We start from the raw sequence: 17,727 nt of genomic DNA, 5'->3' as shown, positions 1-17,727 counted from the left end.
CCCTTTCCAGTTCAGACCTGTTAAGTTGGAGTTGGTGGGTCGTTCAAATGGATTTTTACTATTCAGAAACAATTCCTAGTTGTCATAAATGCACTGCTAACCTTGACGTTCCTGTTTTAATAAGTGGCCTGAAATTTCAAGCTGTGATGATTGCATCACAACTGCGATGATTTAACACAAAAATTATTTTATTTATTCAGTCTGCTGTGAAAAATCTGATATGGGCCTCAAATATTTCAGCTGTAACTATGAGAGCAACCAGTCTCAGTTAGATTAACTGGATTTTGAGCAGGTTCATATATTTCATCTGTCACAGACATGGCAGCTGTTTCACAAACAAAACACTGATTTCTGGGAATGAAAGCAGTTATCACAGTTTACAACTTCATCTAGCTTTTTCCAAACCTTTTTGTGTTAGGACTGTATTAACAGTGCATTCCAATAAGACAATTCAAGACAGCTATAATGTGTCACATTTTCCAAGGTGTGCACCTGTATTAAAAGCAGTTTCACTTGGTTATTGACAGGTGACAGAATCATTTTAAAGGAAAAACGCCCTGTAAGCCCGGGGGTGAAGACCACCCAAGAGGATGCAAGATAAGCTGAATAGGAAAGAAAAGATGTGTCTCTTTTACAACAAATTATGCCATTTTATTTTATTATTTTAGACTTTCCATAACTTGGCTTTTGCTCATGGTTTAGTTGTGTTCGGTTTGTTGTCAGGATCATGGTCAATAAATATTTAATCAGCGAGGTTTAAATTCCCCCTTTAGCCCCCATGGAAACGGCTAATCCTTTCCTCTTACACGGATAAACCAAATGCCACCTCCTACATCATCAGAGTTAATTTCCAAGTGCAAGGTGATCTGCTTTCTCATTTTAAACGTAAACATTTTGACCTTCAAAAACATCATAGACTTCTGTTGAACAAGATAAGGCCTGGCGTTACAAACTGATAAACGTCCATCTTTATCGTCTGTAATCCTGTGCTCCGAGCTACCATGATGAAATGGAGAAAGCAATGACTGGAATGTGGAATTTGGTTGCATGGATTTCAACACATAAAGCGTACTGCAAGCAGACACTTGCCACCGTGTGCGTGCATGTGTGTGCGGGGGTGTGCGTCTTTAATCCTCGAAAAGGCTGGCAGTGACTGGCCCAAAAATCGGATGTTTTCCAGTCGAGCGTTTCCCAGACACACCTTTCTCCCTCCTCCTCCTCGTCGGCCTCCTGTCTCTCCTCTTCTTCGTTGTCGTCTTTTCACGTCTGTCTGTCTTCCCATAATTTATGTTGCAGTTGTCGGTAACTACTTTGCCCTGGGAGAGGAAAAACATAATTTAGTCAGAGAAGTAAGACCCTTCTGCTGTTCACCCCTTCTTACCCTCCCCTCCTCATCCTCCATGACACGCAGACACACATGCCCGCAGCCTTGGGGCAGTATAGTTAGGGAGGTATGCAAAGTTTGTCATTTTTAGGACCTTGAACGGCCAAACCAGAGGGACAAAGAGCAAGAACAGGGGTGAGAGGGGGGAGGGAAAAAAGACAAGGATGGAGCTCGATGAGAGTGTAAAGGAGTAAAGGCAGAAAAGGTGTCTGAAGCTGCAGGTGTGTGCTCAATTTGTGGCTTTTTTTCTGTCTCTCTCTCTCTCACACACACACGCATGCACACACAGTCTTGACATTGAAATAGCGCTTACTGAGGTGAAGAGAAAGCAGCAGGAATCGGAGGGGGAAGCTGACATAAAGCAGCAAGCGCAGAGGGAGAGAGACAGCAAAGGTATTAGCAGCTCATAAAAAGGCACTTAGAGCTGTAGTTAAGTAAGTCACACATTCATCACTGCTGGGCTGCCACTGAACACACACATTTTTTAAAGTCTCGCCGGCAGCTGCTCCCATTATGAGGGATTACAAAGATGGAAGGACAAAGATAACGAATGTGTTAGAAAGGGAAGAGTGATAAGTAATAACCTGACAGGCTGGACCTGGGGTTTTTTTTTGTCTGAGAGAATGTCTCTGAAAATTTGGGGCAAAAATAACCTCTCCAGTAAAGTTAAATCACATAAAAAGAGAATAATGGCATGTGTTAAGAGAGAGTGTGTCAGTGCCAGACACTGTATAGCCTGCAATTTCTAGTGGGGGGTTGGGGGGGTGTAGTGTATTTATATAGCTATAATGCACGAATCATCTCTTTCAAATCCTTCACTCCGCCCACAAGATACAATCCTTCCATTCTTGTATTTTTTCCCATTCACTCCACAAGGAGGTCTATGAGCAGGACGCACATTCACTGTGTTTGGACAAGAACTTAATACCAAAAGCTGGACACTTTTCTTTTAAACCTCCTGCTTGCTTTATAAAACTCCATTCGGGAGCAGGATTTGGAATTAGCTCTTCCTCTTTTTTTTCTCTCTCTCTCTCTCTCTCTTTGATGCTTTTGTAAGGATCAGGAGCCTGACAGAAAAAGTTGTGACAGATTTAGAAAGCGGCAAAAAAAAAGAGTGAGTGCGAGACAGACAGAGAGCTTTGCCCCGGAGGTTTCTGAAGAAGAAACAGGAGACAGATAAAGAGGCAGCAATAATCTGAGAGAGAGGGAGGGAGACAGAGGGAGGGAAGAGCACAGCTGTTGTGTAAAGAGAAAATATAGATAAAGAAACGCGAGGAGGTGCACAAGAGTGAAGGGCGAGGAGAAGAGGCTGAGGAGGACAACCGAGTCTGGAAAGAAAAAGGGACATACATGGGAGAGTCTGCAAATAAAAGACGGAGAGTGAGGAATAAAACATGTTGACGGTCAAGAAAGACGCAGAGAGAAGAAACACTGAAGGGATAAAAGAGCAAACAGAGACAAATCTGAAGAAGTGAACAGACACCTGACATCAAATTTGCAGTGAGAATGGAGGCGCAGCAAGACAGGAGGAGAGACTTCCTCTGAAGTGACAGAAAACGGAGCTGGGTTTGACGACTTCCTCATCATGTTTTATTCAGCTGGTCTCCCAAATTCAAACAACCTGAGCCAGAAGAGCAACTTCGTCCCAGGATAGAATGAAGAGAGGAGCAAAGAGATACCTGCCGAGTCTGTGATACCCTCCTGCTCCTCCTTTTCCTCCTCTTCACCTCAGACTCGTCTACCTTCCTCTTCTCCTTCCTTTTCTTTCCCTTTACATCCAGATTTAAATTCACTCACTTCCTCCTCCTCTGTCCTGATATCTTCTCTCCTCTCCATCTCCTCACTATGTGGATGCCAGCTTTGCTCCTATGGATTCTTAATATCAGCAATTTGTGCTCAGGACAAGACTATCCGGACTATTACCAAACTGGAGACATGGGCACAGAGGTGAGACATTTCATTTCTCCATCATCTATATAAACGTGTGCTTGGCCTGAACTCAAATACTGCTGTGAAACATGGCTTTAGACCAAACTCCTGAGGATTTTCACCAACTTCTACAGCTTTTAAATGAGTGTCTACTACTGGTTACAAACATGTGACATATTCAAATCTGTCAAAAGAAATTTGAATAAATTAGTGGAGAGAGATTTTTTTTAAATGCAGATGCTTCCATACAAGGCACAAGGTATGAAAGAAGTCCCCCAATCTCAACACAAATGAACCCCTATGTGATATTTTGGAGCAGCTTCTGCTCTCATTATGTTTTTGGAAGAATGCCAAGTAAAGTAAAGCTCTGTTCATTCAGGACGTCTCATTGAGATCAAGAGGGACCAGACAAACAAAGTAGGCATATTCAACATCTTGAGACAATTCATTTACACAATGATCCCCTCAGGGGTTTATGGCGGCTGCATGAGCACACAGAATATCTCTATAATCCAATGTAGAGAGGATAGAGTGTTACATGGTGGTTTTTGTAACATTAGCATAGCATTATTCCGTTATAAGAATCCAATTCAAATTTTTAGTTTTTCAGTGAGAGTTTTGTAGAGCAATCTTCCATATAACTAAACAAACATTTATAATGTTGTGATATAGCTATTAGGTTTACATCAGGAGTACAGCTCGGAGAGGGAATATCAAAGCTCTGTGCTCTTGTGAAATGTAAATTTCCTTTTTTTTGAGTTTAGAACAAGCTTTAAATTAATAAAAGACGTGAGGAGGTGGTTAAGCAGACTGTAACCTGTTTTGCAGTAGAGCTGATGGCATACAAGATGGTATCGTCAGCATAAAAACAGACATTGTAATGCTCAGTTGAAAATAAATATGTATATATATGTATAGAGTACATAGCAAGGGACTAAATGTTGATCCTTGTGGGACACCATTGACTTGATTTCACACTATCTGCAACAATAGCCCAAACCAGACAGATATAATGTGAACCAGGTGTAAGCAGAATCATCAGAACCAATGGAACAGCAGCTTATTTAGCTAAATATTATGTTCAACAGTATCAAAAGCCTTGGACAGATCTGCAAAGAGTGCAGCACAATGTTGCTTGACACTAAGTGAGTTATCCACAACACCAGCTGCAGAAGTTATTCTGTTACAAGCAGGTTTAAAGCCTGACTGCTGTGGAGAAAGGATATTATTTTCTTGAGTTGACCAGTGATACAACAGGGAAGCTTAGATATAGGCTGACTTCTGCTACGGTCAATAACCACATTTGTCCAATGTGTTCATCCCGCTATCTTTAAGATGGCTTATGGTGTTAATCCCGTTAACAGGTATTTCCTTACACATACACTTAATATACATTTTAATAAAGCAAATTATCATTATTATAATGAACTAAATTAACTGCCTTCAAGTAGTAACGCAATCAATCTGATTGACCATTAAAGCAATTAAAGTGAGTCTCATTTTAGTCCCAGCTTATACAAGTAGTGCCAAACATGTTTCCTTTTTTCTTTTTTTTTTCTTTTTTTTCTTTTTTTTTTTACAGTTACAGCCTGTTTTCTGTGATGTCATTTCAAACAATAGCACAGTTCTGTGTAAATGACATGATCTGTAAATGCTGTTTATGTGTCAGCCAGGAAATTATTTGGTGCCAGCTCTTCTTCGGCACTTCTGACTGATGGGTTTTTCTGTGGAAGTGTCTCTGTGGTTAAGTTAAAAGCTTCCTTGTCAACATCTGTAAAAGCAGTGAGTAACAATTGCTTCAGACAGAAGATCTTTATACTGGAAGACAGAGGGAGTGACAAAAGCATGGGTGTGTACATGCGCATGTGTCTGTGTGCCAGCAGTTCAAACAATTCCACAGCACTGGCCATTCGTCCGTCATGACCTCAGTCCCACAGTGATGACCTCATGTCATGTGATCACTTAACACAAATGAGAGAGACCGAGAGAAAAGAAAAAGAAAATCTGGGAAGGATGGAAGAATGGACTTTGTCATGGTTTTTCTTCTATTGAAATTGTATTGTTACACTTGTACATGTATTTTTAGTCATGTCTCTAAACTACAACAGCCGTGTGACAGTGATATGAAGGCTTCAGTGGTAAATTGGCTGAGCTCAAATACTAAAACCTGGCCAAAGAGAAGATTCTCCTGGAAAACTAGGTGTGTAGATCAAAAATGTTACAAGTAAAGGTAAATATACTGGCAACTTTGTGTTCTACTCCAAATCATTCTAACTGTAAAGCTGGATTATATTTGTGAAGCTATGACTTAGCCAGCAAAAGTAAAACAACCTACGTTCAAAGGCAAGTCACTGTCTTTGTCAGGAGTAACGTCAAGATCATGTTGTTTTTAGCTGGGCTGTTAAAGAACTTTGTTAGGCGACATGTTGACTAAAATTCAATGCATTCAGCTGTTTATAACCATTGTCGAAATAGACAATGGCAGGGTTACATCACCTGAAAGCCATTTTTGTCTAAAAAAGGAGGATGAGGAGAATGAAAAATGTACCGAATGGGCCACTATTTTTTGTCCATGCTAGCAGCTACTGGATGGACTCATTACTTTTCCTGCAGCACCACTGTGGTTTTGGGTGAAATATCTCTGTAATAGGCAGTTGAGTGCAGAAGTGGGGAACTGAGGTGTGGACCCAAATGCAGACTGTAGGCAAGGTGTTTGCAAGATTTATTAAAACAAAAACTAAGCAGCTTTACGCTGGGAGTACAGCAGCAAATGTTCAAACAAAACTTAATCCAAAGGAGGAATCCAAGAACAGATACAATCCACAAAGTTATCCAAAAAAAACCCCGCCAGGACGGGACAGAACACTCAGCACATACAAGGACATCACAAACACTGAACACAACTGAGGACAATATATACACAGGCAAACGAGCAGGGAGGGAAGCACAGCTGAAACACATCAGGTAATCAACAACAGGAACAAAGCTAGACAAGAACACCCGGCACAGAAGATTACAAAATAAAACAGGAAGTAAAGTACTCCGGAACACATGAGGACAGATCTACCAAAGTAAAACACAAAACATGGAAAGACTGCAAAATCATGGCATGGACAGAGTCCGGCCCAAACAGGAGGCCTACACTAAAACATGGAGACATAAGACTAAGGACAAAGGATATAAGACACAGACCAAAATAATAAAACATAGAAGTACACAGACTAGGAAAAACACTAAACATGAACTAAAGCACACAACTAACAACTAAAACGCAGGACTAAGAACTAAGATAGGAGACAAGACAGATTAAGAAACTTCAACATGCGAATGAACAAAAGACTAGATTAAGCTACAAAACCCCAAACATGACAAGATCAAATAAAGCTTACAGAACACAGAACACAAAACCAAACCTATTAACACGGACTAAATCACGGACTAATCTCAACAACTATCAGATGGATTGTCATGAAATTTGGTGCAAACATTAATTCGGATTCATGCCCCCCGTCAAAAGCTTATTTTGTTTATAGCTTTGTTTTATGACTAAATAATTACTGTTCCCATCAGATGGTTAACATGGTAAACAATATACCTCCTATATTAGCATGTTAGCACTGCCATTGTGAGCATGCTGATGTTAGCTTTTAGCTCCCCAGTGCACGCACCACAGTGTACATTTGTGTGAGGCACAAACAGAAAGGGGAGGAAGAAAATGAGATGGATGGAAAGAAACAGAAAGGGAGGGGGGCAGAGAGAGAGTGAGTGAGAGAGAGAGAGAAAGATAAATGGAAAAGACTGATAACAACAGAGATCTGGTTTCTGTTTTGGTAATGCCAGCTGTACCAGTTTGCCCCTGCTCAGCCTGGGAAACTAAACAACCACCCTCGCTCCCAGGAGGAAGAATTAACAGCAGGGCAGGTAATCAAATTTTTATCACATTGCCTTAGGTGACGTTTAAAATGCAGAGTGCAGAGAGAACTGCTATGAAAGGGTGCCCCAAAAAAAGGCAGTAATAGTGAAAGAATAGCATTAAGAAAAATCACACTCAGCTTTCTTGTGTACTTGAACGCAACTATCTGTGTGTGTGTGTGTGTGTGTGTAGGTGAGGAGAGGACACATGTACCCATAATAAGTAACAGTAGCCAACAGCAACATGTTACAACACATTAGTAGCTGAGGTATTCACTGTTTATCCAGCTCAAACCAGCAATGCTGACACTTTAAATTCTACAGCATGTAATAGTTTTCCGTCAAAAAAAACGAACTCTGAAAATATTATCTCCTTAACTTTTAACTTTTCCTTAATTTTTCTCTTCTTGGTGACGCTTTGTGGCATCATATGAAGAAAAGTCTATATGTTTTTTTCCCTGTCTTCCAGGCTCCAGCGTTCTCAGATGACCAGCCCAGTTTAAAGACAGTGACGAGTGTGGATCAGCTTTTGCAGCTTATATACCCCGAATACAGTTTGCTGCAGAACTGCCTGAGGAAGAAATCATGGCATGCCTCCTCTTCCTCCTCTTCCCCTTCTTTTTCCAGCTCCTCAGCAAGCCCTTTAGTCCACTCTAACGATGAGGATCTGTGGGGTCAGCCGAGGGAGGAGCCTCTTTACAAAGTGGACGGGACTTTGGGAGGTAAACATAGAGATACTTCGTACAAGATTTCAGTTGCCATTGCTTGAATTTAGAGCAAACTAGTGGTTTCTGAGAAAAGACATTTGAATGCAAGGTGCAACAATCAAGCTCTTAGTGAAAAACTGTTTAGATCTAAGATCTCATATTTAAACACTAGAGTGTACAGCCACACAGATTTCATTGCACTAGAGACAGACAAAAACAGGTGGTAAATAAAAAAATAAAAATGAGAAAAGTTGGAAAAAAGACTGAAAAATGAAAACTAGATCCATTATTGGAGAGTTTGATGATCCCAAAACCACTAATAACCCAAAAAGCTCTCTTGTATTCGGATTCAGAGTGTCAGCAAATAAAATCCTGTTGCTTAATCACACATGTTTTCAGTCATCCTAGAGGAGATCCAGCGGACCTCATGCCAGCCCAGAGAGGTGTGTGTTGAGGTCGCCAAAGAATACCCAGAATCCACCAGTCAATTCTACCTCCCTCGCTGTGTGGCGCTGCATCGATGTGGCGGATGCTGCACAAACGAGGCCTTCTACTGCACGAACACAAGTCACACGCTCATCAACAAGACGGTACAGCTGGATTCCCTTCCTTCTTTCTTGTATCTACCCTGTTTAATTCCACGTCAGACACATTTTAGCACTTGCATTATTTAACACTTTCTCACATTATACAAGTGATATTTTCTCCTCTTCCACCTCAAACTGCCTCAGGAAAGAGGACAGAAACTGCTCTACCCAGTTATGTAATGAGCTCATGTGTATCACAAACCCACCCTACTGCGGCGGGACGCCCTTTGGCTGCAACTGGACATCAAGTCAATACCATACACAGGCGTGCACTGTTGCACAATCTTGCAACCATTACATCAGCTTCTACACTTGTAATACCAGGGTTTTTTAGACAGTTTTGTAAACAATCACACACTCGCCCACCTTGAAACTTCGTCTTTCTCCTCGCCAGCTGATGGAACTGTCCCCGCCCAGGATGGATCGCTCCGTCGTCATGGTAACCTTCGTCAACCACACTTCGTGCGAATGCCTCTCCAAGCGGCCACTCCACACCATCATAAGACGAGCCGCAACAGATCACCTGTGAGTGAGAGTGAGGAGTGTGCATTTACAAACAGTAATTTCTCCTGCATTTATAATATGTGTGTGCATGTCTGTGTGTGTGTGTGTGTGTGTGTGTGTGTGTGTAGGTGTTCCCCACCCGAAGTTCCCTGTGCCTCGGGGTCATTATGGGATCCAATGAACTGTGTGTGTGTCCCTACAGACGCCATAAACTACTCAGAGACTGGTGAGTGTGCATGAGTCACGTTGGTAAAATGATTACGTTTCTGCTGTGGCTGTTGCATATTTAGTTAAGATCACACTTCAGGCCTCTAAAACACTTCAAAATAAACAGGAGGGGACACTGCTTTATTTAAATGAGGAAGTCAGATGTAAAGAGCAGGAAGTTTTTTCAGGCCTTGGCTCATTTCGGGTCCTGGTCTGAAACTTTAACAAATAAAAAATAAGCATTAAATGCTAAAAAAGCGGTGACAGAATTTTAGCCATTAAAAGTCAATGTCAAACAAGCAACATGCAAAACCTAAATCAAACAGTACGTTGCATTACAAAAACAGGATTTACCTCATGGGTAAAATACTGCAGTCACACAAGTGTGGATGGTGTGCGGCAGGTTCAAGGTGGGACATCTGATACAAGACAGCACAGACTTTAAACCTTGAAAAAAACACAACACCAGGTGATTTCACTGATGGAAGTGGCAAACCACCTGCTGCAGAGTTTACTAGCAATGGAAACTTGCACAAGCTGGTCCCTTCGTAGTGTAAAGCCCCTGCAGTGTTGAGTGCACAAACATGATGTAAACACAAAAAAATGTGCTTTTATTTCTAAAAGTGTGTGTTTAAAAAGCAGATCTTGTTCTCCTGCTGCCCTGTGAACGAGTGAACAGAACTGACAATTCCCAGCTCTGAACGCAGTGTCATCCAAAATGTGGCTACACCTAAACTGAGTAGGTTTTGGGATGTGAGCCAGATTTCGGTTCAAAGGCCTTCTCAAAAACTCCACCACCAAAGCCAGATTATGATGATGATGATGATGCCTGGGCGGCAAATGAAACAATGTGAAACGACTTCCCCCAGAGGGAATGTTTATTCAACTGTAACATGAGAAGTGAAAGTGTCTTTGTGGCATTTTACTTGTACAATCATGTAGTAAACTACAGTGCCTACCTCTACCTATCTCCAGCTACTCTTTTTCTAATAATAAGCTGGCAAACCTTATCTATGACATTGTTTTAAAGAAGAGACTGAAAATAGATACCACTGGGAAGTAGTCTGAATGATTGGAAATACAAATGAGGGGATCACCAAAGTTAGTAGGATTCATCCTCTCGGGGCTATGAACTATTTTGCAGTTCCATAGTTTTCGAGATACAGAAAGCTAAAACAAAGCTGGAAAAACTATTAAATACCATTTTTTAATTTCCATATGGCTTCCAGAGGCGCTGAACTCAGGTCTGCTGGCTCTCTGCGGGCCCAACAGGGTTCTGGATGAGTCCACCTGCGAGTGCGTCTGTCGAAATGGACTCACTGAGGACAGATGCAATCCAGGCTGGAAACTGGACCACAACACCTGTAAGGAGGGTTATTGAATTTTTTTCACATTATGCTGTTCTAAAGAACTAAAACCACACAGCCTGGACCACTGCCTGGAGCAGTCGGGCAAGTGCACGTCAGGAATGTTGGGAAGATGTGAAGAAACAACAAATGAATGGGAGGGGATACCAGAGTCCTAACATTGGAGTTCTCAAAGTGTAACACCCAATTTACATAATCAGTGCTCATGCCTGATGCCAAAACTACAACATATGTGTCAAAAAATATATGTTTTTCTTAAGCTACATCTGGCCTTGGTTTCCCAAGGATCTATTTACTGTAAATACATCAAACTGCTCAGGGCTGTCATTCTGAAAGCAAGTTGGCAAGAGCGAGCCAGAAATTATAAACATAGAAAGAGGGAAGTTTTGAGAAGTAGGGCTTTATGCAAATACCTACAGTTACAAGTCAGAACCTGACCGCCAAACATTTAGCCCAACAACACAGAGAGAGTCACACAATGCAATTCATTAAATTACCTTTATGTTTTTTTTCTTTCCCGGTTTATGTTAAACTCTTTCTTCTCTCAGGCGAATGCCAGTGTGAAGGTCAAGGTGAGGGGAAGTGGTGCCCCATTGGCCAGCGGTGGGATGAAGAGCTGTGTGGCTGCGTGTGCGCTGCGGAGTGCCCCGGGAATCAGCCCCTTAACCCCGACACCTGCCTGTGTCAGTGCAGAGAGAGCCCACAGTCATGTCTGCGGCAGGGCAGAAAGTTCAACTCCAACTCCTGCAGGTAGGCGCTCACGAAGGCCGGGAGTCTGTCCTCGGCTTGGTTTCAAGTGTCCTTGGAACAAACACTGTATTCCACAGCTCTGCACTCCCTGTGGAAAGGGGCAAGCAACAAGAGAATGTCTCCTTTGGGGGATGAAATTATCCCAAGTATCCACATTCTGGGTCTCTGCCAAGTAGATCCTTAACTATTAGAACCCCCTCTGCCCTAAGCCAAAAAAGCAAATAAGCAACAACAAACATTTTATCTTGTGTCTGTATGGGGAACAACATTAATCCTGTACTTTACTGTAAAATGTATTAATGAAAATAATGTGTTTATACACAACTCTAATACAGAGTATCTAAGTCTGGTTTCCAGGTTGTGTCAAAACAGTTCATTCAAGTTATTAGTTCCTCTTTTCCTACTACCACAGTTGCATAAAAAAAAAACTCCATGACCTCATGTAAATCCACAGTTCTGCAAATTTTCCTGCTGCTGTGCTGCACTTGTCCATAACATGAATACTCTCATTCCATTACATAAAGCACAGACTGCCATCTGTGGCCCAGAACACACTCAGGCTAAAGAGTTTTAAGAGAGCAATAGAGGGCAAGTAGCTGATGTAACATGTGCTCTAGGGCCAAAGGACACCCTGATCTCTTGGACAGCGATGACTATCATCAGTACATAGTGTCTTAAAACAAAGATATAATTGTATTGACAATGCTGATTTCAGAACAGGTTTCTACTGGTAAAAGTATATTTTCTTGAATTATAATTTGTATTTCCTCCTCCTTGTTACCAGGCAGTCTGTGGTTAGTGTGTCACTCTTGCGGTTCCTCATTTAATCTGGTTCCCTCTTCAAAGCTAACTTGAAGTGTTTTGGAACTGTAGCTAAGTACAAGAAAGGTCCTGGGTTACAGTAACTTAAATTTGGAATTATAGAAGCCGTAATTCAAGAATTATAAAAGCATTTAAGCACAATATAAACTTAAAATTGTTAAATAATTGTGTGTATATATGGTAAAGTTGCCTCAAATCTCCAGTGGACCGCTGCCAAAGCTTGAAAGATTTGTGATGCACCTCTAAATTCTCTACAACTCAAAAGCATAATTTCTGCATGCCAGTTCATTACAGGATCCCTGAACTTACATTGGGAGAGCTGGTCCTGTCTGCTGTGCTTTAGGCGCTAGCTCATCCGGGTCGGCCCTTGGGGTGCCATCACAACTCTTCACCCTGGGAGCTCAGCAAGAGACAGGGGTGAGGAAAGAGTGAGAACCAGAGCTTTGACAGAAAGACAGTTAGAGTGGGAAAGCAAGCAAACTCTCAATGGACATGTAAAACATTCCAAACTCGAAAAAGAAAATCTTTCGTTCTCCATTTTCTTTCGTTCGCATGTTTCCATATGACCATTTATGGACACAGGGTGTCTTAAACATTCGGCCATGATTTCAGCTGCGTGTGCGCGTTTTGCATGTGTGTTGCGGTTCCCACAGCAGGCATGCAAGGGATCAACCTTCCTCTGACCCAAGAGGCCTGCGGAGAGACAGACATGGAGACAGGGTGAACTTGATGACAGTGAGCAGAGCAGCCATCAGATAGGCGGGCAGGCTAAGAAATAGATGGAGTGACACAAGGCACAAGGAAAAACATAGCTTTGATAAGAGTGATTTTTAATCATGGCTTTACGCATGTGGGAAGGTTCATGGACATATAAACACCAAAGTGACCTTTGATGGCTAAGTGTCCAACTTCAGCTTAAGAGGGCTGAAATAAATACGATATGTACTCAAACTGAGACTTAGAATGAGTTAGATTTTCTTGTTGCAGCCTCCATTTTGTCTGTCCATGTAATCCTTGCAGGTGCAAGTAAAATTCAAATATTTCACAGCTTAAAGTTCCAAATTCTTCAAACTATCCTATTTGTTCAAGTGAAGATTTACACTAATTAAAACCGATTCCACAACATGAACTTGTTCTTTGTAGAGATTATAGTTATTTAGCTAGTAACTATTATAGTATTTAAATATCTACACCCACTAAGGTAACTGCCAGCTGTTGCGTAGGAAAGTACTGTAGCTAACTAGCTAATTAAATAACGCTAACGTTAGCTTGCTAATATAAGACCGACTGTTTTGAAGGAGTTTGATGAAATATGGTTGACAAATCTGACCAGACCTATAGACCAGACACATAAAATGATACATTAAAAATCTTAGGATAAAGGATTAGTAGTTAAATGTAATGTTTGTCCCCTTAAAACCAGTTTTTGGAAGTTATGCTACAACTTGGGATGCTACAGTAATATAAGCTAGTATTTTTATCTTTGCTAGCAACAGATTTTCAGTAAAACGAGTCTAACTGTAACTGTGTCGAACTGGTAAAATTACTACTTCTTAAGTTTTAATGGTGCTAATCAGTAAATCACTAATTTGAAACTAGCTAGTGGTATCTGAGAAAGATAAAGATACACAAACTTAGCAGCCTATGGCTTTTTGAATAGCTGGTGTAACCCAATTCAGCTCTTTAATACAGACAAGGCAGTATAGGACATAATTATTCAAGTATGCACAAGATAACACCTTTTTCCATCATTTGTTTCATCATTTTGTCTATTTTTTATGTTCGATTCAACATCTGGTCACAGGAGGTGGTACAACAGAAGATACACCTACTGTGATTTTGAAGAGGAGTGTTCCCAGAATTTGGCCACATTCCTCCCCTCTCTGGAGAAATACTTTTTACTCACACACAGAATCGCTTGATGCACGCACAAATAAAACTTGGATCAGGGTTTATCCAAAAAGGATGTGAATATCTGAATAACCAATAGTATCCATGCCAAGAGAATATAATCTCTGCTGTGTTTTCTTTTTATTTCTTCTCTGTTGCTTTCTCCTCCTTCTCTCAACCTCACCCTTCCTTTCCTCCACCCATCTTTCATTTTCTGTCTTTTTCTACTTTGCCTCCTTCTTTCCATCTTTCTCTTGATCTTGCTTTTTCTGGCGTTCTCTTCCATTTTCCTCCTTCTTCTCCCTCTGTCTAGCTGTTACAGGTTGCCCTGCAGAAAACCCAGACCCGTTTGCCCGACTGGTTTTTACTACAGCCCCCAAGTCTGCCAGTGCATCCCCAACTACATGAGGCCTGAGTGGAATTAACCAATCACAGACAGACAGGGGAGCAGATGCCGCCATTTATTGGCCTTCAACTTGAGGTTAGAAACCTTTTGGCCTGACAACAAAGGTACAAGAACAAGGAAGGGCCTCTTGACAGACAGGAGGACAGGAAGGTGGATCTACACATTTACTGGATTACAACAGACTACAAGAAGCATTTGTCTGTGCTCTGGCACAAACGAGGGTGGGAGTGCTTCAAAGTGAGACAAAAAGGCCAAAACAGCCACGTGTATGCAGCAAAACTCATAAAAGTGGAGTTATCTCAGCTGAAGAGAGAAAAGGAGGAGAGATATTTGACTCTCTGGGACTTTTCCCCAACACTAATAACACGACTGTGACTGGAAGCAACCAATCACACCTGGAGACTGCGTAAAAGCACAGCAGCAAGGAATGGGGAAAGGGATGGATCAATCAGACTCTGAGCCAGCGTTCATCCCAGCTGCAACGTGTTTGAGCAAGATATTTAACCACCGACCTGCTGCAGAGGCAACGCTCATGACTGTGTGAAATGGAAAGTGGAATAAAATAATAACAGACCAGACTCCATGCTTTTTGTTTTAAGATTAAATAAGCTGTGGGCAACTTCACACTTTAGCAGTATTGAGTCATGAGATATTTAAGAGGTTGAAGTATTTTTTTAGCAGAATGTAATGTGAAGTTGCCAGAGCCTTATTCTCCCTCTTTTAGCAGAGGTGCAAACGGTGACAGTATATATTGGTTTTTGGTACAGCATTCAGATTTTTTCCCTAAGAGTAGAGGTTTATTGCCAGGCCCTGTTCAATTAAATGCTCATTTCAACACTCCCAAACAGCTATTATATCCTCCAGTTTCTACTTGCCTCTACTGAAGTGCTGCTCTTTGAAGATTTCACTCACACACAGCTGAATCCAATCACAATTGATGGGTACACTCTTCGGTACATTTCTGTTTCTTCTAGTAATTTAACTTTACACTCTAAGTAATATTATTTGTAAATATTTAAATTTAAAAACTTTTTCATATTTAAAACTGATATTTTGAATCTGGAATCATGTGTTGTAAAATACTGTATTTAAGTCACTATCATAACTAAATATTGTTTTGGGATGAAACTATTTACATGTCTTTATACTCCAGCAGTTCAATAGCATGGAGAATTTAAATTATGTTCTACATTCTCCATTTTGTCTGCACTGCAAAAGATTGATTTTAACAGTTCATTTAGACACCTAATACAGCTTTGAAAGAATATGATTTTAGGTCTCCGAAATACACTAAATGTTAGGATGAAGATTTGCAGTGTAAAAATGATTGTAGTTTTTGTGCTATATGGATGTAGAGATAAACTGAAACTATTTTATCATGCTACTATTAAATATTTAAAGTAGTTTTATGGATTAAAAGCCTTAGACTAATATGTTTGTGTCCCTGTTTTGTTAATGTTGTATATTATATGTTTTGACTGGCAGCAACAGCCTGTGAGGAAAAAAGAATGTGTTGTATGTTTTAGTCAAAATATTTAGAACACTTATTATTATTTAGTTTATCATGTCTAACCGCAAAAAACTTAATGCTGCATTGAGTGAAGTAAATTCAAATTCCCCCCGCAGAACAAACCATGCAAGAAATGTTTGACTACACACTAACCAAACTCTGTAAAATTGTCAAAGTATTTAAAGAAAAGCAACATTTCATATTTTTAGTTTGTCATTTAAAGCAACAACTTTTGCTGAACGCCGGCTACTACGGCTACAAGTGATGGTTGCTAAATGCTAAACTATTGCATAGAGATGTTTAGCATTTAGCTGAAATGCTAAGCTATTGTAACAGTAGCACAAGGTGAGTGATAAAGTCAGCTAACTGACTAAGTAATGTGCATTTTACAACTATGTTTACCTAAAGGTAGCTAACATTAGCCACTGTGTGCTACAGTCATAGTAGATCAACAAAGGCTGTAGCAGCAAAACCCCTGAATGTACTGATCGGTGTATTTTATTACCTATGAATTCAACATTTCATTTCTAAGTGGAGCATAGTGTTATTTTTCCTCTCAAAAGCTACAGTGTCAGTTTACTTTAACTGTTCAGTTAGGTACATTTTCTGAAAAACTGTATCGCCCTACAATTTGTATAGCCTACTTTATAATGAGTAGGCCTACTGCGGTCCTTTCATTTTGTTTTGTTGCATAAAAACAGTATTTAGTCCAAAAATTTGAATCAGCCATAAAAAACCCATTACATATGTATACATATGTATAGTGTAGAGTGTTAACTCCTCTCTGCATGCATTTATTATGCCCCCAAATTTCCAGAAATATAAAACATATAATACAATTATAACACATACAACGATCCTGAAATTTGTGACTGCTCCTTTAAAAAAAAAATATTGTCAGTTAACTCTCTGGCAAGTGGAGGATGAGAAATGCACGTTATGCTGCTCATGTTTCAAGTGACAAGCCCAGAGAAAAGTACCTCCACACGTGTGCGCAGGCACGCACGCAAACACACACACACACCTGTGGGTGGAAACTTGACCCTTCCCATGGTCTCCTGTTTCTTCTTCTCCCTCGTCTCTCTCTCCCTCCATCCGTGTCTACCACAATAAACAATATTGACTCAGATGGAAAACAAAGCGATCGCCTTTCTGTCCAGCCCTTGAGACCGTCTGCCTGTAGAAGTGCTTTGGCATTTGTTTATCTGTATCATTAGCTGATTACAGTGATAAATGGCTGAATGGTAATCACTGCCATCAGCCATAGAAAGCCTCAGCTCCCTAGAACATATTAAATCTCTAATTATTTTAGTAGAATGTGTGAACAACTGTGTCAAATCAAGGCTGTGCAGTTAATATCCAATTTGGCTGCCATACTGACAATGACTGGCAGAAATAGGATTTATTTCAAAGTAACGCTACATGCCATTTTCGAGAAATTGTGCTCATGTTGCCAGAAAATTACCCTGAAATGTCAGTGGAGTTTCAGGCAGTGAGAGTCTGAGGCTACAGTTGGAGAACATCCAGGTCTTTTTAGTGCTTGAAGTTAATAAAAGTCGTGAGCTTCTTCTGTTCTTCAAACTCAAACTGCACAGTGAAAGGAAGTAAGAAAAAGAGAGTGGAGTAGAACTAACTTTTGTCTTGATTGGCAGCCTGTTTCAATCCAGACAATCTGGGAGATTTGCTACATTTTCACTACCCTCACAAGAAAACGCTCAGAGCTTAAGTATTTAAAATGTGCAGACTGGTGCT

The 17,727-nt window shown here is 40.7% G+C and overlaps 1 protein-coding gene and 2 long non-coding RNA genes across 6 annotated transcripts; 1 reads left to right on the top strand and 2 right to left on the bottom strand.

The window, feature by feature from the left end:
• Positions 1-625: 625 nt before the first annotated feature.
• On the bottom strand, positions 626-10,546 carry LOC119904046. The gene is made up of 4 exons (XR_005444642.1): positions 10,432-10,546; positions 9,585-9,677; positions 8,886-9,042; positions 626-1,316 (listed from the first exon to the last, which is right to left on the bottom strand). It is a non-coding gene; the product is annotated as an uncharacterized LOC119904046 (long non-coding RNA).
• LOC119904020 (vascular endothelial growth factor C-like) lies at positions 2,254-15,898 on the top strand. 4 transcript variants are annotated; one of them, XM_038720381.1, is made up of 10 exons: positions 2,254-3,070; positions 3,243-3,331; positions 7,154-7,234; positions 7,695-7,947; positions 8,332-8,522; positions 8,914-9,044; positions 9,152-9,249; positions 10,460-10,594; positions 11,146-11,347; positions 14,373-15,898. In XM_038720381.1, the coding sequence occupies exons 1-10, from the start codon at positions 3,040-3,042 to the stop codon at positions 14,482-14,484; spliced, it is 1,323 nt and encodes a 440-aa protein (XP_038576309.1). In that variant the 5' UTR covers positions 2,254-3,039; the 3' UTR covers positions 14,485-15,898. The 4 variants fall into 4 exon arrangements, with proteins under 4 accessions (XP_038576309.1, XP_038576318.1, XP_038576326.1 ...); XM_038720390.1 differs by having other exon boundaries at positions 2,254-3,331; XM_038720398.1 differs by lacking the exon at positions 7,154-7,234 and having other exon boundaries at positions 2,255-3,070.
• Positions 11,311-14,305, bottom strand: LOC119904051. Its single transcript, XR_005444646.1, has 3 exons — positions 14,002-14,305; positions 12,479-12,569; positions 11,311-11,435 (listed from the first exon to the last, which is right to left on the bottom strand). It is a non-coding gene; the product is annotated as an uncharacterized LOC119904051 (long non-coding RNA).
• Positions 15,899-17,727: the final 1,829 nt, after the last annotated feature.

This window comes from Micropterus salmoides, unplaced genomic scaffold (assembly GCF_014851395.1).
Source record: "Micropterus salmoides isolate LMB-PRFRI ecotype aquatic unplaced genomic scaffold, ASM1485139v1 Ms_hic_scaffold_1, whole genome shotgun sequence".
NCBI classification, from domain to species: Eukaryota; Metazoa; Chordata; class Actinopteri; order Centrarchiformes; family Centrarchidae; genus Micropterus; species Micropterus salmoides.
Note: the sequence above shows the minus strand (reverse complement) of the source record. Positions and strands in the feature narration are given on the sequence as shown.